At 37.5% G+C, this 21,462-nt stretch overlaps 1 protein-coding gene across 11 annotated transcripts in view; it reads right to left on the reverse strand.

The window, feature by feature from the left end:
- Positions 1-792: 792 nt before the first annotated feature.
- Positions 793-21,462, reverse strand: part of Utrn (utrophin) — a 508,932-nt gene continuing 488,262 nt past the window's right edge. For 10 of the 11 annotated variants that reach the window (XM_078018961.1, XM_078018962.1, XM_078018964.1 and 7 more), the window contains 6 exons: positions 16,336-16,494; positions 15,714-15,954; positions 12,845-12,953; positions 11,526-11,618; positions 6,323-6,345; positions 793-2,871 (listed from right to left, as the gene is read on the reverse strand). In XM_078018961.1, the coding sequence (XP_077875087.1) occupies positions 2,863-2,871; positions 6,323-6,345; positions 11,526-11,618; positions 12,845-12,953; positions 15,714-15,954; positions 16,336-16,494 (634 nt within the window). In that variant the 3' untranslated portion in view covers positions 793-2,862. The remainder of the gene's footprint in view (positions 2,872-6,322; positions 6,346-11,525; positions 11,619-12,844; positions 12,954-15,713; positions 15,955-16,335; positions 16,495-21,462) is intronic. The other variant, XM_078018960.1, reaches the window with a different exon arrangement.

Consider the following 21,462-nt stretch of genomic DNA (forward strand, 5'->3'; position numbering starts at 1 on the left):
TGAAAGAGTTGGTCTACTAAACAGTGAATCTGTTTGGAGTGGAGGAATATCCAAGAGCAAACCACATTTACATATGTGGGTGCACGGTGTGTGTGTGTGTGTGTGTAAATTTCAGCGATGTATAACAAGCTAATAAAAACAAAACTTTTTCATTTTTTAAACTTTTATTCCAACTACCCATGCCATAAATTATTGAAGACAATTGCTTCCTAGAAATTCTTAATGTGACTATTCCTTTGTGGTAGAGCAAATATTTAAAATATTAGTCTATCATAATGCATGTTTCATTTATTTTAACATATATTTAAGGATTTTTTAAAATTCAGAGTAGATTTATAATTTTAGAATCAAGTAACACGATTCTTGACAGTTTCCTATTGGATGGCTTCAGAAACGGATTACTCTGCTACTAGAGTAGTTAAAATCCAGTACAAAGATGAGTTTAAGGATTTGAGAGAGTAGCCAACTGAATGCTAATAGCATTTAATTATAAAAATGAAGGCTCAAGAGAACTTTATGTATATATTTTTATATCAACATTATTTTTCCTTATCAATAAACTTTTGATATACAAAAAAAATTAAAAATGCCATAAGTATACATATATGTAAGAGGCAACAGAGTAAGACTTTTTTTAAAAAAAAAAAAAAGGAGAGTGAACTGGAGTATATGAGAAGTTTCTAGAAAATATGCAGATTTGTCAGCATATAGGCTCACTCTGTAGTTTATTTTCATTAATGTGCATTCAAGGGTCAGAGTCTGGTAGTGAACACAAAGTGAATATCAAAGTCATTTTGTGTTAAAATTACTTTTATTCAGGATGAAAAATACAACATGTAACCAGATTAGATGATAATCTATGAGTTATTCTTTACCACATATTTCAAAAGAATAATATACTTATTTCCCATTGTTGTTACTGCAATATATTTCTTTTTATTATTACTTAGAAGGTTACAATGTAGTGTTTTATGTAGCTTTTCTGTAATAGCAGATAGAGAACATTTTGCATACAAATACAGGCAAAAAAAATTAACATATGACTTCTCCAAGAACAAGGAAAACACCAAATCTACAACTTGGAGTTCTGAGTTCAGGGGATTTAATTTTTTCTTTAAATAGGTGCTTTCTTGGGTATGATATGGCCTGATAAAAGCTCTAGACTTTGCAGACTGCACAGCATAAAGCTATTTCCAACACAATGGAGGAAGATGGATCTGAGGTAGAAAGGTGGTCATGGCTTTCCTCTTATATAAAACATTTTTCTTCTTCTCAAAATATCTATGCTGCAAATACACCCTTGCCCCCCAACCCACCCAACCTATTCTAAAAGAATAGCAATTTCTAACTTTAAGCCTCCTCCTGGCCAGATCCCAGTTAAAGAGAACCCAAAGTTTAAATGTCCTGATGTTTTAAAAGCACATATGCTTGAATCAAAACATATTATTCTCATTTTTATTTTTGGTTTCTCTACATTTGGTAACTAAGTAACAGGTTTACAATGAATCAATTAAATGTTTTTTAAAAAGGAATCCAATACCTAATTGAATGTTAAAAAAAAAAAAAAAGGAACCAAATACCTAACTGAATGCACTCATAGGCAGAGGCAGGAGTACAACTAAGCATTTTATTCATTCTTCTTTGGAAGTAGTGACAGAGGCTTTTGATAAGCACCCTTCCCAAATGCACTGATTAAGTGAAGGGTAGTAACACTTCTGCTCATTCCCCCAAAAGGTAAAAGAAGACATGCACTGAACTTGGGTCTTGGGTCTGCTTTCAGAAATAAGTTTTGAGAATGATAAAAGGACTGGAAAATACAAAAAACAACAAAATTTTCTTCAAGGGGAACTAACAACATTGATGTGTCCTGGTCTCACAATAGCTAATAGCTAGCTATGTATTCAATGATGAAAACCAAGACCCCAGGACTAGAAAATGTTGTGGTAACATTTGTTTTCTGTATCAAAATAAAAACATGCTTCAATGGATAACCTTTGGTAAAATGTTCTTTGAGATTATTATAATGCTGTCTTCTCTTATTGTATAGATTGGGACATGAAATAAATAAAGAAATCAAGATTTACTTACACAAAGGCATAAAGAGCAGGGGAAAAAATCCCAATGGTCATGCCATTTAGGATTCTTATTGTGGTTATCCAAGTGGTTACTGAAGAAGCAGGTGTCTGGTGTCAAATAAAGTTCAATAGTATACTCAGAGCTGTTGCCTAATCCATATATATACACACATATATATATACACATATACCTATATATGTATATATATGTAAAATATTCGATTTAAGTCTATGAACTTACTAATTTGGCCAAATTATAGAAAAAATACACAAAATCTATTTGGTCATGTGGCAGATGAATTATAAATAACCAAAACATAATGTAATAAAGTCAAAGAAATAAATGAAGTCATTGTACAAGGTTAATATGGACAGCCAAAGGAATGTAAAAATGTAAAGTGGTCTTCTAATTCTTACGCAAATTTTGTCATGGTTATTAAAAAGACAGTATCATATTAGAAAGCCCCCACCCACTTTCCCAATGCTGTATACATTATACAAATCAGTGACAAATGTATTACCATTTCCAAATATCTCTCTGTTCATTAATTTACAGTTGCATAGAAAGGGAAGAAGAAAACAATAATATATGGTTATTATAAAAACAAAATATCCTTTTCTCTTTGGATAGTCAAGTGTTTTACTCCCTCAGTAGAACACACAGTCAGCGCTCAACAGCACGTGTCAAGGAGCCATGGAGCTTCTGATTAAATGGAACTTGGAATTGGCATTTGCAGAAAAGGGCAATACTGTAAGTCAGGAAATGTCAGCCGGCTGGATGGATGCTTCACATTGCCTGTGGGAAGGGAAAATGGCAGTGTCAGAACAAGGTTTGCATGAAGTATTCCAGGTAGCAAAGACCTGTCAACTCTTCAATAGAAGCATTCCTTTCAGAATTAGTGGAATCTCCTCCTGCTGAGTTCAGAGGGCATCCCTAACTCACATGTGACTTGCTGCCCTCTGGGGTGAGGTCCTTCCCTTTCATTCTAAAGTCACCTAGTCTCCTTTTCACTACTGCAGCTAATGTGAAAGGAAGTATGGATGCCCTTCCTTTTGCACAGGCTGGAAATCAAGAAGACTTGCTTCTTCCTGTTGAAACTACCAGTGGTGAGTATATAATGAGCACCCAGCCCAGCTCTTGATGTCATGAGAGGTCTCCTGTGGAGACGACATTCTGACAGCTCCAGCCTCTCAGTAGTGAGCTGGGATCCAGAAAGGAGAAAGAGAAGGCAGAAGAGTAATCTGAGGATGTGCAGAGGTGGCCATTAAACTTAAAATGTCCCAGGCAAGAGGATACAAATTCAGACCACACTCAACGGAGCGGGCTCAACTTTTCCAAGGCAAGGTCAAATAGTTGTCTTTTAAGGGTATTTTGAAGGTATCTCAACAACACTTCATTCATTTCTGATATGGAATCAGTGCCAACCAAAGTAAATTCAAAGAACTTTGAGGACAGAGAAGGAGAGAGATCAATTTTACCTGTAAAAGAACATGCTGTTACATACTAATATTGATAGGTCAAAAGGATTTTTAAATCTTTTTTTTTTTTTTTTGGTAATGAGGATTGAACCCAGGGGTACTTAACCACTGAGCCACATCCTCAGGCTCTTTTATAAATATTTTCTTTAGAGACAGGGTCTCAAGGAGTTGCTTAGGGTCTCACTGAGTTACTGAGGCTGGTTTGGAATTCGTAATTCTCCTGCCTCAGCCTCCCAAGTCGCTGGGATTACAGGCATGTGCCATCATGCCTGGCAGAGTTTTAAAATCATTTCTATGCATCATTATCCCTGGGAATCGGATGTGTCTATTGATGAGTGGACAACATCTCCCATGTAATATAATTGTTAGCACAACTATCCAGGTGAAAACATACTTTTCATGAACTTCCACTTGACCCAAGAAATGGAAAAATGAAAAGAGAGAAAATGCTGAAGATTCAAGAAAAAAAAAAAAGGAATGAAGAGGGAAGGGAGAAAGGAAGAAGGGGTCTTCTGGATGTCAGATGTTTGCTCTATCCAGGTACATGTAGCTCTTTTCAAACTCAATTTCTTATTTTTTAATTAATTAATTAATTAATGGTACTTGGTACTGGAGATGGAGCTTTATCAATGAGCTACATCCCTGACCCTCTTTATTTTATTTTGAGACAGGGTTTTTGCTCAACTACTCAACTCCTGCCTCAGCCTCCTGAGTTGCTGGGATCACAGGCATGTATCATGTGTACCTGGTTAAACCCAATTTTTTAAAATCTGAAAATAATGTAGAAGAAGGTCTTTTAGATCACTTTAGGCTTTAAAGTCTGAGCACCTGTAAACTACTTGAGGATTTATAAGATGATTCCCTCTCTGCTTCCCGGCCACCGTCACCCAGGCTTTGCTGGCACCTTGGGACAACAAGGACTAATCACAGCCTCTCTCCTTGTTCTTAATGGGTTATTGTAACATACTCCAGATTCCAGATTTCCAGTCGTCCTTTCATTCTACATGCTGTTCCACAGAGAAATATGAACTCCTCTAAGTGTGTCCCCATGTTCTACCTCCCTAGTTCTTGAGACCACCCCCCGACCATGGCCCCTGGATCACATGTCCATGATGCAGTAAAATCCTCATCCTCCACCTCTTCTCTGGATGCTTCCCTTCCCTGCTTGCCTAATCAATATCTGGATCTTCAAAAAGATACAGATTTCCATACAACACATGAAAGTCACACATGACTTTTCTCTCACCTCCTCACAGCCCCGAGAGTCTTTCTGGGCCTCACTGAAGCTGTTCAGGGTTAGTCTCTTTCTTTCTCTTCTCCATGGAAACACTCATTTGAATCTCAGATAGAAAACACAGTCACCTACTAGCTCCTGGAATCACCTCCTCACTTCTTGAAGAAGAGTCTATCTGTAGACTCATTGTCACCCACCTGGAACCTCTTTTTAAGTCAATGATTTCAACACCTGCATAGATGACTTTGCCAACACTCTGACCTTCACTTCTTTGAGCGCCTCTTCTCCAGTGATCCTGTCCCCTTCTTCTCTTAGCCATTCACGCAACATGCCATTCCTCCAACATTTCCATCAACCCACCTTCTGACAACCACATCTAGTCTTTCAGTTTATTTCTGATAGAATGGCCACATCATCCATCCTTAGATCCATACAGCCTTGCCTCTTTCTCTCTCTCTCTCTCTCTCTCTCTCTCTCTCTCTCTCTCTCTCTCTCTCCTACACTAGACTCAATGTCTCTCACCATTGAGCTTAAGGTTCTGATTAAATCATTTCAATCATCAATCACTACTTTGCCTCTTTCCTTGATGGGGTTGACCCAACTTTGACTTTGTTAAAATATTAAATATAACACTACAGTAATTCTGGTGCCCGTGTTTATGAACTGGAATGTGGCTGCAGGCTGGCCTTCTGTTAAATTCATGACTGGCACATTGGATGCTGTCCTCTACTGCTGCCTGGTTGTCACACTATTTCTGAGGGCATCTGCTCTGGTGTTCTCCAAGCACATCCTCCATTCTCTCCTTACATCTCTGACACCTCCCCAGCCTCGCTCCTTGATGAAGCCTAGTTTTCAATTCACTAAGACAATAGAAGCAATCAGAAGAAACCCATGGCCATCACCAATGTGACATGGAATAGTGTCTTCCAGCCAAGACTGCAGCTCCCCTGCCAATAAGACACTCAGAATGTTCACCATTTTTAAATAAGACTAATTAACAAGTTCGTGGAAAAAAATCTTCCTAAAGATCTACTGTGGTCCCGTGGCACATTATTACGAGGAGTCCCTGCTAAGAAAAATACTGCAAGGCATAAAGCTATAGCTGCCAACAAATTGCAACAATATTTTAAATGAAAAATTCTAACTTTTCCCCACCAGAGTAATAATCTTTATATCACTGTTGTGGTACTAGTCACTTTTTTTAAAGTCAATGTTCTATACAAACTAGACATGAGAGAAAAGTGGTTGGCCAAATCTACCCAGGGTGACTTCCAACTAGCATATAACATGACATTAGAACACAGAAGATCAAACACATGGTATTTTTGCTATCTGTAGAATCTGGCTTGGAAGCCTGCCTTTATGACCCCTCCAGATTGACAAACTATTGTACAGAATCAACTAGCATTTAAATGCCAAACAAGTTTATGGATTTATATGGAGAATGAAATAAGACTAAAATCAGTGGTAGCTAATCTGCTTACTCTGGGTTAGGATCAGCAACAATTGAGCCAATCAAGACATTAACTCTTACCTGTGGCCTGCTGGGGACATTTGCTGAAAAAGAAAACAAAAGAAATCAGTCGAAGGCCCTATTTTTGCTTTATTGCTTCCAGCTTCCATGCATCAAATGTGTGGCATATACCACTCAGAGTGGGATAAGGGTTCAACTGTTAATGGATACTAATAGGAGAATAAGGACCAAGCTTTTCTCACTCCAGATGCTCTAAAAAGGGATAGCTCCTAGTTTCTCATATCCCATGTGACTTAAAATGAAAAGCCCAACAAAACATATGTAAGCTCTCTCAAATAAATATGCACTAAAGCATTCAGTGAGCATATTGCAAAAAAATCTCTAAGCTTTCTATTTAAATCACATCATGAATTTGCTTTATGTATCAGAACAGACAAATTCAGCATATTTTGTTGAATAGTATAAATTGTGACCAACGGACCACTTGGAGTCAATGGGGTCTGGTTTCTGCCACCCTTAGCTGACTCTCTCTTGGAAATTATGGGAAGAGGGTGGATATGTGCTTGTGTCAAAGAAAGGACTAGCCCACTCCTTGCCAGCTTTCTGGACACTTGGATTAATGCCTAGGATAGGCCTAGTTGAGAGCACTGCAGAAGTTAGAATGGGGCGTCTAATTCAACTCTGCCTCCAGAGAGCTCACTTTCCTCTTTGTTCTGAAGCTACAATAGTGAAGCTTGTCGGATCCAGTGGCTTTGTGAGGGCAGCCACTACCAAATTACTTTTTCAAGGTCTCAGATGTTTCAATCCCCTTTTGCTGCACAATCATGTTTAACACAGGGGTAAAAATGAGGAGTTCCAGTCCCCTGTAATGGCAACCTATGTTCTTGGTCCAAAAGGAGCCAACCTAGTCATCTGGCATGCTGACTCTCATTTTCCTCTGCAGGGTGGCAGAGGGTGGAGAAGACATCAGTGACCACAGGCTGGGTGCCGGTGCTTCCCTATGATGCCTGGAAGGAAAAGTGTGAAATCCCCTATTGGGGCGAGAATCAGGCTACAGCAAATCTCCCTATCAGATATGCAAGTTATATCCAAGAGAAAAGAAGTGGATTCCAAGTACCTGTTGCCTTTATACACTCTCTCTAAAAGAAGCAGTTATGCTTTTCTTGTATGTAACAAATAGCATACCCTAGACAGAAGTACATCCCATTGTGCTCCAAATCAATACTTTTAACCCTATAGCTTTTTTATCAAATAAAAGGCCATAGATACTTCCCTGCACAAATCTTACCAATGTATTTCAGAAGAAAATTAGGAAATTCCATTTTAGTAGGTTTTGAGTCTTTAATAAATGTCACTCAATTTTAACAAATACAGGTGATTCACAAGGGAAATCTGCTGGTAAATTAACAATAACCTTAAAAGTATTTTTGGTCCATCAGCAAAATTACTCAGCTTACTACAAGTATCCCATACCTATGAAGGACATTAAAAAAAAAGTGGCAATATATTTTACACTAAAAAAGAAATGGGTAGAGCAGTCAGTGGAAATTTTAGCATGTATATTAATTGGCAGCACAATTAAATTCACTTCATTAACTCTCTGCCAGGAAGAGAAGGCAATGCTTTCCTTTCTACTCAGAAACTATATAATTTTAAGATTTTTAAAAGGCTATAATTCAAAAATGCGATCAGGACCAATTGGGATATTTATTGAAAACAGAGGAATTCTAAAGTAGACATTTTTTTTAATGTTTTTTTTTTTATTTTTTTTTATTTTTTATTTTTTTTTTATTGTTGGTCGTTCAAAACCTTACACAGTTCTTAATACATCATATTTCACAGTTTGATTCAAGCGGGTTATGAACTCCCAACTTTACCCCGTATACAGATTGCTGTATCACATCAGTTACCCTTCCATTGATTCACATATTGCCTTTCTAGTGTCTGATGTATTCTGCTGTCAGTCCTATTTTCTACTATCCCCTCTCCCCTCCCCTCCCCTCCCCTTTTCTCTCTACCCCTTCTACTGTAAATCATTTCTTCCATTTGTATTATCTTGTCTTACCCCTCCATTACATATTTCTTGATATATCATATTTCACATTTTGATTCAAATGTTAATGTAAGCAATCCATGCAATTAGGATTTATAAATACAGAGTTTCATTTTAATTCCAAGATTGCCAGGAGAAGAAATTCATTTGTGGCCATGCTAGTTTTTAATCCACTAAGGATCAAAAGTCAAGATTAACATGCAGATCAATTCATCGCTTGCTGGTGACAAGCAATTTTAAAGTTCTCATTAGTTACAGGGGCTCAAGAGATTGGTTTGGCGTTGGGAGAGTGCCAATACGATTTGTTTAGATAAATGCTCCAAAGGTGGTCAGTAAGCTCAGGGAATTGTGAAGCCTTATTAAAATATTTGCTAGCTGAGCAACTTAAAAGGGGCACTAGAACAAATGGATCCTACAGAATCTTCTGCATACCATCTGGGAAAATGTCAACTAAATCTTTCCAGATAGAAAATGTAATCAGTCACATATTCTTTCAATTCAGAAACATGTAACAAGTTATCAATTCTATGTCACATGCAAATTAATCCTCTAATTTAAAAATAGACAATAACTTTAGGAAAAATTTTAAAACATATAATCAATTTTAGAAATCAGTCAATTGAGGCTTTTCTTAATAGGAAGTTGTCTGTCTTGAAGATTTTTTGTCAAAGCAAAATATAAATACCAAGAAGATCAAACTAAACCCAAACTAACAGCATGACTTACAGAAGCCAAAAAAAAAAAAATCTGAATTTCAAAGGACTCTAAAATTATACTTTTGATCATTTCTTATGTGAGAGGTAATTGAATTCCTCAAAATAACACATGCCTGGTACCATTCATCATTCACAGAAATGATGATTTTTGGAAAGCTATAAAAATTATAGATATCTGTGAGTATACAAACATAAGATGAGGGGGACATGGAACCAGCTCCCCATTAAGGAATCTCAGGGCTCCAGACAATACCTCTAACCATGGAGAACCACTCAGGGGAAGAGGTACCCATGCAAAGGCAGGGTCAGCCTCTGATGTGGGTACCTTAAAGATAAATACTCTTTTCAGGAACCAATATCCAGCTGATTACCTTGCCAACCAAAAGGAATTTTAGGCATGTCTTTAAATGGCAGGGGGTGGGTCATAACATGAAATGAACACATTTACCTCTTAAAACTCATTTTTTTTTGCTCTATAATTATATATGTAATTTTAGTTATATTGTTTGGAGTATGACATTGATCAATCTTTTACACAATCCACAGTTTAGAGTAACTGCAGTTCAGAGTAGCTGCTTTAGAAAATGAAGCTGGTTAAAAAAATCATGGATCTGTAGGAAAATTTTAATATGGAAATTATATATTTTATATTCGTTAGCAGGCATACACTTATACAAACTTCCCATCCTGGCTCTCACTGCCAACTGATTTTTAAATTGAAAATGTCCACCATGGCATTAAAAAAGAAAAACTTCTAGGCAGAATTTGATTTGTAGATTTTTTTCTTTAATTATTAATATCTTTTGGTGTAAGCTGAACAAAAAAGTAATATCCTTTAAAAATTTAATGTTGAAACTCTTACCAAAAAGTATGATGAGGTTTCATGTAGCCATTAAATCATATACAACTCAGTACCAAAACCTCTAAAATAAAATTCAACCTTGAATTATAATTAACATAAAGGATTTTATCTGTTAATCTATTGTGATGGCTATATAGCCTAGAAAATAAGCAACAATCTAACAGCCTGACTCTTAAGCTGTTTTGAGACTCTATAATAGAGTCAAAAGTGTGTGTGTGTGTGTATGTGTGTGTGCACATGAGCATTGTGTGTATATGTATATGGGTGTTCGCTGATGTGCCACACACACTTGGGTGTGTACATGTGTTGTGTGTGCACATGTTTGGGGCAGAAAATGTGGCGACTGACACACTGTAAGTATGATTCTGCAAATATTGAGAAGAAAACTAATAAAATTACAAATAAACACCTGGGAAATGACGTGTAAATATAAATAAAAAGTTATGCACTTGTGGAACTGATAATATTCCCTTTAGGCTAACACTCTTGAAAATTCAGAGAATATATTTTAAATAGTTGTCTTTACATCTTGCTAATGATGACATTTTTTAAACTACAGAGCAGTGGAAAATGAAAGAAAAACTTTTAATGAAGACAATATATCTTATTTACTCACAATATTGATAATTGATAGTATCTTTTTCTTCGTTTAGTTATTTTCTAAGGAGATGTTAGAAAAGGGTGAAATGGGAAGCTGTGTTTCATGTAAAATCTTACTTTAGTGGCTGTGTGGCTTTAAAATCAGTGAGAGGATTTCACCCTGAAATTACAGATAATATTTTCGTACTCTTGAAAATAATTTAAAATTAAGTGTGGCACTAAGTAGCTTGCACATGTGTGGGTGTACATGTGCGTGTGCACACACACACACAAACACAAGTAGACTGTTTCTTTTGAAATTACAGAGGTTATTTAGGTGAGAACTCAGCAGAAATTGCAAGGTGGCAAGATGCCAAAGATAAAAATTGGAAAAAAAATCAATAACTTGGAATCATTATAAAATTTCCCCTCGGATTTGGATTGTTTTATTTGGTGATTTTCTGGGTTCTTGGTTGTTCATATAGAAAATTCACAAAGCCATAATCTGTGATGCTTTTAATCATTTGGCCTTAACAAAATGATTATTTTATCCCATGAAAAAAGAAAGTAACTGAAAAAAAAAACCTGAAAGTAATCCCTTTATATACCAGCATCCGATGACATCTGACAGCAATATCTGAAGAAAACAGGGAATTACATCAGAAAGGCTATTTTCATGCCTTGTTTGGCATGCTGCTTAAGCTCTCCTTTGAAGTAAAACAAGTTTCTTATGATAGCTTGCACTGACGAGAATAATTTCTTCTTAAAATCAGACATTATTTTATTTGCCTTCCTTTTATCACTCACAAGACATATGGAAAAAAAATCTCAGAGTGGGCCTGTGTTGTCACTGCACCCCCGTGACGTGATGGTGTCGAGGCTGAGCTTTTTTTCTTTATCAATATGTGGAAATGTTTGCCTTCATTTCAAATAATATTCAATCCTGTTTCTAACATGAGCTTTTGCTCCCCTACCCAAGAAGAAAGGGGCTGCTTGCAGAAAACGAAAGGGTGGGACATAGCACACAGCGGTGCCGTGATCTTTCATACTCACGGCAGCAGGATGGGAAAGTGTTGTTGATCTGCTCCATGACCTCTGTGAGGTCCGTGCTGGTGTCCTGGGGTGGGACTAGCAGGTCCTCTGCTGCTGCAACAGCACACAGAAAGAACAGAACTTCTGAATCCAGTGCCCAGACTCCCAACAACACTCAACATCAGGTGAAAATTCTATGACTGGCCTCAAAACATCAATGGGAAATGACTTCTCATTGAAAAGACAATTTCAGAGGAAATATCGAAAACATTTTTAATATTCAGTTGTTGGTAATATGATTTTATATAATTAAAATGTATTAGATGCTTGTGTCCAAACAATCCATGCACTATGGTAAAACATAAGACTGAAAATAAGTAATGTAATCATCTATTCTCAATGTCTTAATTGGAAATCCATTATTTTGTACTGCAAGTATGTTTTTATCCAAAAAAAAAAAAAAAAGACCCATATAGGGGCTGGGGCTGGGGCTCAGTGGTAGAGAACTCACATGTGAGGCACTGCGTTTGATCCTCAGCACCACATAAAAATAAAATAAAGGTATTGTGTCCACCTACAACTAAATATATATATATATGTATATATATGTGTGTGTGTAACACATATATATTATATATTTTTAATTTAATTTTTTTAATAATCAAGTCACATTAGTTACTTAAGATAATATTAAACTGATATTAATTTTAATTTTTCTTCTGATTAATGTACCAAAATATATCTTACAGATAAATTAATTTGATACAGTATATAGTCTTCAGTAGAACTGTAGAACTTGAACTTCAACAAAATGTCATTCTTAAATGCCTAGAAGGTCCTTCCTAGCGTTAGTGACAGGTCTCCCTGTGACCAGTGATGGTCTTGGTGGGACCTCTGTCTCAGAGGGAAGGAGAGGTAATTTCTACTAGCACGAGATATATAAAGATTTAAATGAGTTCCCAGACCTGGGCAGAGAAACCTACAGTTTGGGGTAATATGTTTTGAACATGCAAAAACTATGAAAATTAAAGAGATATGACAACTTTTAAAAAAATAATTCTTGAAGCAAATAAAAAGTTAATTTCTTGCTCATTCCAAAAGGGAGTTTTTTTCATCTTTTACCAAAATTCAATCCACTCTTATAAACTATATAAACAAGCAAATTATGACTTATTACTATTCTAAAATGTTTGCCTTTTGATGTTGTTAAAATGGATTTGCGCTCATTTAAAACCAAAGAGTATACACATTTATGCTCTAAGGCTCCTTGAAATGAAAACCAAACAAATGGCCAAATACAAAGCAGATTCGGGAAGTAGCAGTGCCTTAGGGGTACTGACCTGCCTGGTGAAACTGTGGGCCTGGGTCAGGGTCAAGTGAGTAGCTCAGTGCAGAATGCTGAGGTGAAGCCCAGGGGGAGACGCCATTGATTCGGGAATCGGATTCAGGCTGGAATCATATGAAGTGGTTAGAGTAGAGACAGGATTCATAACCCTGAAGGAAAGCAGTTCCCTTTCAATGTTCCCTCCCTCATCCTGGTTAATTAAATCAGATGCAGGTCTTTGCCTTCAGGCATTTTCAAATAGCTCTTAGCACCAGCTGGTGGGCACACTAGTACTTCACTAGAGAGAAATACAAGTGGTCCTTCCCTTCTGTGTGGCAACTTCAAGAGCTCACTTGGACACACTGAGGGATTCATTTACCAATGTCATTTTCATCTCTTCATTTTTCCATTATTTTTATATTGAACAAATGAACTTAGAAGCATGTTTCTCTCATCTTTTAAATATTAGCACTGGGCTTATAATACAGTAAATGTATTTAATTACAGAATTAGTTCAGATTTAAAAGCAATATTGGAAAGAGTGGATAAGAGCAGGATTTGGGGTCATTTGGCTTAAATTCAAATTCTAACTCTGCTATTCAGAAGCAGTGTAATTCTGGGCAAATTAAACAATTTTTTGTGCCTTGGATTCTCTATTTATAAAAATAAATTTTATAAAATATTTATAAAAATATTATAAGATATTATAATATCATAAATAAATTTATAAAAATGGCAACAGGTGCCCATGTCATAGGAATCTGAGGGGTTGATGAATGAGTATTTCTAAAGTGACAGGAACATTCTAACACCTAGCAGATACTTCTTAAATGCTCTCTTACCCAAATCTTTAAAATGGTCATTGGTATGTTGATGAGTATGTGGTCAAATTAGAAAACAAAATTCCTTGTATACAGAATGCAGAAGTTATAATTGTTTTGTTATAGATTTTCCCATTAAATCTATATTAGTTGAAGTCTGATAGTTTTGCTTGTCTTTATTATCAGAGTTAAATTTTCCCATCTACTTCTGGCATTCATGCTAAATCATTAACAAGGGATAGAGATTCCACAATCTGGGATATTCAGAGTCATTTAGATATTAGTTGTCTTCAAACACATTACTATGCCATTCCTGAGGCGCATGAGCCATTAGGCAGCTCTGCCTAATGGGGTGGAGGAATTGGAGGGAGCAAAGCGGGAGCACAAGAGTCTTTAGGTCTCCTATAAGCCTTTACAAGCCACAGCTGATAAAGGTTTCTTCCGCAGTGATTCTACATATGCACTAGGCTGTCAACATTGACACTCATATTCTAAGTGAGAGATCACATGAGCAAACTCATCCTTTTCTCAGGCATTATTTAGAAACTTCCAATCCAGGGTATAAGCAATGGCATCTTTTCAGTGTGTGACTGGCACCTAGGCAAGAATTGAGTATTCTTGAAGTGTTATCAGAAAGCTAGGTCTTGGGTCACTCTTGGGGGGGGAAGTTGTTTTCAAAAGATGCAGAATTTGGAAGCCCTGAGCTAAACCTCCCACAAAGCAGTGCTACAAAAATTCCGAGATGATGATAGGAAGGAGAAAAAGGCATACGGTCAAACTATCAGGAGAGATCTGTGGCCCACTACGTAGGTAATGCAGAAATTATAATGTTTTGACTGATTCTGACAAGTTAAAAGGACACTGAGAGCAACTGTGACAAGATAGTTTCCTAAAATTTGAGCAAATCACTAGCGAGAAAGTTGTTTTGGTTTTGATGCCACGCATCATTTCTGGAGAAAATCATCCTTATTCCATTACCAAGGAGCTTCACACGGCCTAAGCAAGAAAAAAGGCCAAAGAGGACATGTCTGTTGATGTCAGGGATTCTTCAAGCAAGGAGTTCCTGGCCCTGCACCAGGATTCTGCCCTCTGTGCAACCACTGTCAAGGCATCTTCATTGCTCGCGTGTCATGATTCCTGCTCTTTAAGCCAACGTGTAATGAGTATTGGATGCTGTGCAGCATGCTGTCTTTGTATAGGGTCTGTTTTGTTATATACAATTGTAATATAGGATACTATCTTGTTGTGGTCTTCAAAACTGCAAGCTATTACCCATTAATGAGTTATAAAATTGATTTAGTAGGGTCTGACCAGCATTAAGAAAGAAAAACAAGAGAAGTAAAAAACAATGAAGAAGAAGCAGCAGCAGCAGCAAAGAAGGGTGAGAGGAAGGCAGACAGGCAGGGAGGAAGGAGGAAAAGAAGACAGAGGGAGGAAGGAAAGGAAGAAGAAGAAAAGGAAAAAGAATAGAAAATTAAGAGATGCATTTCTCTATAAAGGCAAGTATTATTTTGTATTCACCAAACATATATGTTTTCATCACAATACAAATTGCATTTCTTATTGTCATAAAAGTTTGCAAGCAACTGCCATAAAACATGGACCAGTGTTAGAAAATAATAGTAGCAAATTAATAACCATCTGTTACTCAATTTCTTGGAAATAGTGATTTTTGGAGTACGCTTTCTTGGCTGGTGGAAGAAAGCTTTAGAATGCAGATTCAGGTCACTTGCTGTCCTTTAATCTCCACAGATGCTTCCCATATGTGATGTAGTAGGCAAATGTATGCCGTGGGATCTCTTCTATTAAACTATTTTGAGCTGAGATAAGACTTCCGTGCTAAAGAAAAATGAGATTCCACTGTAAACTGGGAAAACACATTTTTCTGTGCCAGTAAGGATTTAATGTGTACACACAAAGGGATTCCTAAGCCTGTCCAAATTAAATTAACTATGGAAGTAAGAAATTGAAGGTGGACCTCTACGTCTACTGGTGTCAGGCCCAGACCTCTGGGAGGTGGACAGGTGCCACAGGGGTTGTGGCGCTGGATTCAGCACACCCTACCTGCTCCAGCAGCTGTCGAAGGCGGTGCAGCTGAGATTCCAGCTGTTTGTTGTGATCCTCTAAAATCTGCATCCTAGCTTCCAGCCGACCTTTGTGCTGCCTAAGGAGTTTTGCTTCTGCTATAAGTTCTGAATCCTCAGATGTGTGGTGAGGAGATGCAATCGAGTCTGGAGGTGAGCCAACAGGAAGCCCCCTTCTCAGGTGTTGGTCCTTCAGCTGCTCATATTCCACCTGCAGGTTTCTAATCCAAAAAAAAAAAAAAAAAAAAAGAAAACACTGAAATTACTATTGGGTGCAATAGTAATCTCCCAAATAGTAATCTCCCACACTGTCTATGGGCTCCAAATTTAGCTTGTGCTACTATTTCCTCTATGTAAAGACATGTATCAGCAGTAAGACCAGCAAGCATGAAGGAAACAGTAGCTTTAAGCTAGTATTGTAACAGACATCATCAAGCACTGTCAGATCTGCTGCCCCTATCCCAATGGGTCAATGTCCTCCAAGACCTTGATTCCACTGTGACATCTTGGACAATCGTTCTGAAAAGAAGATGGGCAGGGAACACCCTGATATCCACATGAAAGAAAGAGTGATAAGTTTTCTTCTCCTAGGCCTAGCAAACCTTTGTTCTTCCTCTAAGTCAGCAATGATCCGCTCCAGTTCTCCACGTTCTTCCCTTTCCACAGACTTCAGGATCTGAGCTGGACTTTGAGGCTGGCTCACCGGGGACTCCCCACCGAGCGTCTGGCAGTACTGCTGGATGAGGGCATGCTCGTCCTCCCTAGCAAAACAAGGGGCACAGACACAGAAGCTTGTGTTGGAATGGTGAGTCTCTGGACAAACAGGAAGTAGAAATGATGATGCCCAGGTTGGTGGCTGGGCCAAGCCCCTGTGTAGTTGTGCTGCACAGCCTCCCTTTTAGAACTCAAGCAAGACAGTCATCTATCAGTGCAAATGTATGATGCACAGTGACATTTCATGCTTGTCTTAGTCTAAGAGTGATTTCCCATGAATCTCAGAATAAAGATTGCGCTCAACAGACAAAATAAGGCATGACAGTTAATATAAATAAGGTTTAAATGTTAATAAAAGTAAGGCTTAAAGAGTTAACATGAAACACTTAAAATAAAGAATATAAAGGGCAAAATCACTCCCCAAATATCAAAAGAACAGATTAAAAGACCACTGACGTACACTAAACTGACCGCCCTATCTTCAGCATTTACATTTCATCGTAAGCAATTTTGAAATACTTTATAATTCATAGAATAGGGTTTACCATCCTTACAGTCTCTTATTTAGGTAATTAAGCACAAGTGATAATTGTAGATGTTTTACTTGGTATTATCAGTAGGTAACTTTTAGGATCAATCATTCTACATTAAAACATTAACTAAATTGAATTCCCTGGAATTCTCTCATTTACCTGATTACTTGTCTCATGAACTAGACATATCAATAGTGGAGGGGAATAGCAATCCACATAAGCAGAAGCATCACAGAGTAGACTAAAGTTGATCCAATTGTGGGAAGGAAAACCTGGAATCTCTTCTCCTGCATGAGGAAGATGCAGTCTGATCTTCTTGTAAAGGTGTGAATACAAGATCTCCTGGCTACTGTTAATGGAGAAGTCCTTTGGCAGACTGTACCTACTCTGCTAAACAAGTCATTTGCTAAATAAGTCCTAGAATCTATTGTAAGATATTGCTTCAGGACAACCTCATGTAAGTTATGTAGCTATCAGAGTATAAAATGGAGCAATTCTGTCCCTGGACCCTTCTGTGTAAGTGATGTGGATACACATATCTCTTAGCAACCTCCTCTGTCACTCTGTGGACAGACCATATCCTAAGACAGCCAGGAAGAACCAGGTGCTGGGAGCTCAGCCTTTCTTTGCTTCTCCTGGGCCTTGAAATTACTTGTGCTCTTGAGCTGATTAGTGAGCTGACGCCCAGCAAGTGCTCTGATTCTTTTTGAGTTTGATATGAAAATCCAGCCCTCTGAATCTTGCAGTTTATTTTGATGAAGAAGGGACTCAAATTATATCTGTGGTCAGTGAGTTCTTTAAAAAGCTGTGACCTCCTTCTAAGCACAGAGATCATAGGGATCAGAGGGCAGCAAGGAAGCCAGGGAAGAATGCGAGGGCTTTGCTCACCAAGCAGCTTTCAAGAGCTTGGATGACATATGGGGGCAGGAAAGATGGTGGAATGAGATGGACATTATTACCCTAGATACATGTATGACTGCACTTATGGTGTGACACTGCATTGTGTACAATCAGAGAAATGCAAAGTTATGTTGCAATTATGTACTATGAATCAAAATGCATTCTGCTCTCATATATACATAATTAAAATAAATAATTTTTTAAAAAGATCTTGTACAAGCCACATGGTGGTGTATTTTGCTTCCATCCCACTCTTCTATCCCTTCCTTTACCCCTCTACACACATGCACAAATAAACTATAGCTATGTATATGTACATGTAGGCGTGTGTGTGTGTATGTATATATATTTTTAAATAAAGGTTATACACTTTGGTTAAGACCATAATATAAACATACATACCACCTAATCTTCCATCCCTCAATCAAAAAATTATTAATTAATTAATTTTTTTAAAGAGAGAGAGTGAGAGAGAAAGAGAGAGAACAGAGAATTTTTTAATATTTATTTTTCAGTTTTTGGCGGACACAACATCTTTATTTTATTTTATATGGTGCTGAAGATTGAACCCAGTGCCCCACACATTCCAGGTGAGCGAGTTACCGCTTGAGCCACATCCCCAGCCCTAATTAATTAATTAATTAATATTATTATTTTTTTGGTGCCACATATTGAACCCAGGGGTGCTTAACCACTGAGCCACATCCCCAGCCCTTTTTTAAGACAGGGTCTTACTAAGTTACTTAGGGCCTCACTAAGTTGCTAACACTGGCTTTAAACTTGGTGATCCTCCTGCCTCAGTCTCCCAAGCTGCTGGGATTATAGGCATGAGTTACTGTGCTCAGCTTCCATCAAATGAATTTTAAGGGATTGAGGATGTAGCCAAGTGGTATGTTGCTTATCTAGCATGCATAAGGTTGGGGATTCAATCCCCAGTAAAGAAAAAAAAATCAAAAGAGGGTGATAAGGGCTAAAGTCAGACAAGATATCACTCTTTGATTCTTTTCCTGAGAAAGCAGAACATCACTGGGACATAGATGAAGGAGCTGCTACAAGAATCACATATTTGTTTCCAGGTTTAGAGAGAGAGAAAATGGATAGCACTTGAAACCAGGTCCAAGGCTCCCAGGCTGTCCATGTAGTGGAATAGAAACCTGGTGGGGAGGCCTGGGAGAAGAGTGCATTCTCCTGATGGGAAGCAAAGGGCCAACACCCTTACCATTTACAAAGAGGCAGAAGCAGGGGATGAGAAGAAAAAATCCACACCCTGAGCCGCCACTTAGCTGCTAAGGATCATAAGCCATGCGTGGGTGGAGGCACACCACCCACTTTACATGGAGAGACAGTGCGGGAGGATTAAAGGTGTACAACAAACATACTGACAGGACCAATGAACAAGGCACAAAGATATAGTGAGTATAAAATTAAGTAACTGTAAAGGAAGAGCACAGTAGAACATGATTTTGTTAATATTTCTCAGGTTAAAAGAGACCTGAGCACAGAAACTAAAAAGATGGAGCATCCAAAAAAAAAGAAAAGAAAGAAGAAAAATATCTACATATATCTCCCAATAAACTTTCTATATTATAAGGATAAAACATTACAGGGAATCAGCCAGAAATCAAAACAGCAAATCATTTGTAAATAAAAAAGGTTTAGTCCCCTGCTGTCCAAAATATTAAATTTCAGAGATCATGGGGCAATGTCTAACCAACTAAGTCATTCATAAGACCAGTGTTATGGTTTCCGTATTAGGTGTCTCCCAAAAGCTCCTGTGTGAGGTGGTGCAAGAGGTGAAATAATTGAGTTATAAAAAGGTGAAAATTATTCACTTCAGAGGTGAAATAATTGAGTTATAAAAGCCTCGGGATGAGGATGTGGCTCAAAGCGGTAGCTCGCTCGCCTGGCAAGTGTGGGGCACTGGGTTCGATCCTCAACACCACATAAAAATAAAATAAAGATATTGTGTCTACCTAAAACAAAAAAATAAATATTAAAAGCCTTGACTTAATAAGTGTGTTCACCCCCTGATAGGAATTAACTGAGTGGTGACTCTAGTCAGGTAGGGTGTGGCTGGAGAAGGTGGGTCATTGGGGGATGATATGCCCTAGTGAGGTGAACTCAGTCTCTCTTTGCTTCCTGGTGCATGTCCTAAGCCACTTTCTTCCACCACAGTCTTCCACCAAGATGTTCTCCTCAGGCCCAGAGCAACGGAACCAGCCATCTATGGACCGATACATCCTCTGCGAGCCCCCAGATAAACTTTTCCTCCTCTAAACTTATTCTTGTCAGGTCTTTTGGTCACAGCAGTGAAAAAGCAGACTAAATCAACCAGCCAGATCATTTACTTGGACTAGCAAAGATCTTTGTTTATATGACAAAACAAAGAAAGGATGAGCAAGGACAATAGAAATTAGAATAGAAGTAACGGTCATCTCAGGTGTTGAAATAAGAGGAAAACTGATTTGTATATTGGCTAAAATTAGTTATATGACACCTATTAATATTATGCCTAAAAGAAAATGATAAAAACTTAAAGTAATTTTATTTAAAGTGAAATAAGGACATCAAAAGCAAAAAGAAAACTTGGACCTCCCATAAGCTGCTGGCAGATCTCATGGCCATGATTTAACCAGATTCTGACTCAGCACTCCTCTGTGCCATAAACACCACTGCATAATTTATGCCCTTAAAACATTTATGCAAACACCAACCAACACAATAATGCTCAATATTTACATTAATTAAATTTTGTGTTAAAGATTTAGGTACTATGGCACCAGTCAAAATTAGATTTGAGATGCATGTTCTTGTCAACATTTCCATAGATTCATTTCTTTTGGAAGGTTCATGGTGTTTAGTATATTATAATTATCATTTACTCTAACATTATATTCTTTCTTTAATATGTCTGGAAGAGAAATAAGGCAGTTTTTACAAAAATAAGAACTTAAAAATAATTATTATATAACATATAATTTTAATCTTAAGTTTTTTTCAGATTAATAGACCTAAAATTTAGATACAAAAATAGATACATTCTAGTTCTTAATTATATATGTAGTAAAAACCAAGAGCACACTCTTTAATTGCAGATAGTACATGACGTACTAGATTAGGGTTATTAAACATCGATACTGTGCCTGGTGCTAAAATAGAAAATGTTTAAAAAATGTAGGTCTATACCAAGAAGCACCATTAGATAGAATACAATTATACTATACTTGTCACACATGGTAAATACTATCTAGATTATAAAATTAACACCTATCAGATGATGAACCATGATTCACTCAATGACCTTTGGGAAGTAAACAAGACATAAATAAAAATAAAAACTTCCCTCCTTTTAAGGATTGTTCTGCTTTAGGCTTCAGATTTGCCAACAATAATGCCCACACAAACCACGGTTGGCCTCTTCCCTCTATCCTTTCATAGGAGACAGTGTCACCAAAGGGAGAGGGCAGGTGGAAATGGACATTCTGAGGAGAAGGGGCTAAGAAACTGTCATCCTTCAGTTCCAGCTTCTGAGACTCCCCAGGACAGTCCTGAGTCTTGTCCTTCCTGAAATATGGTTGCTCA

This window comes from Ictidomys tridecemlineatus, chromosome 8 (genome assembly GCF_052094955.1).
Source record: "Ictidomys tridecemlineatus isolate mIctTri1 chromosome 8, mIctTri1.hap1, whole genome shotgun sequence".
Taxonomy (NCBI): domain Eukaryota; kingdom Metazoa; phylum Chordata; class Mammalia; order Rodentia; family Sciuridae; genus Ictidomys; species Ictidomys tridecemlineatus.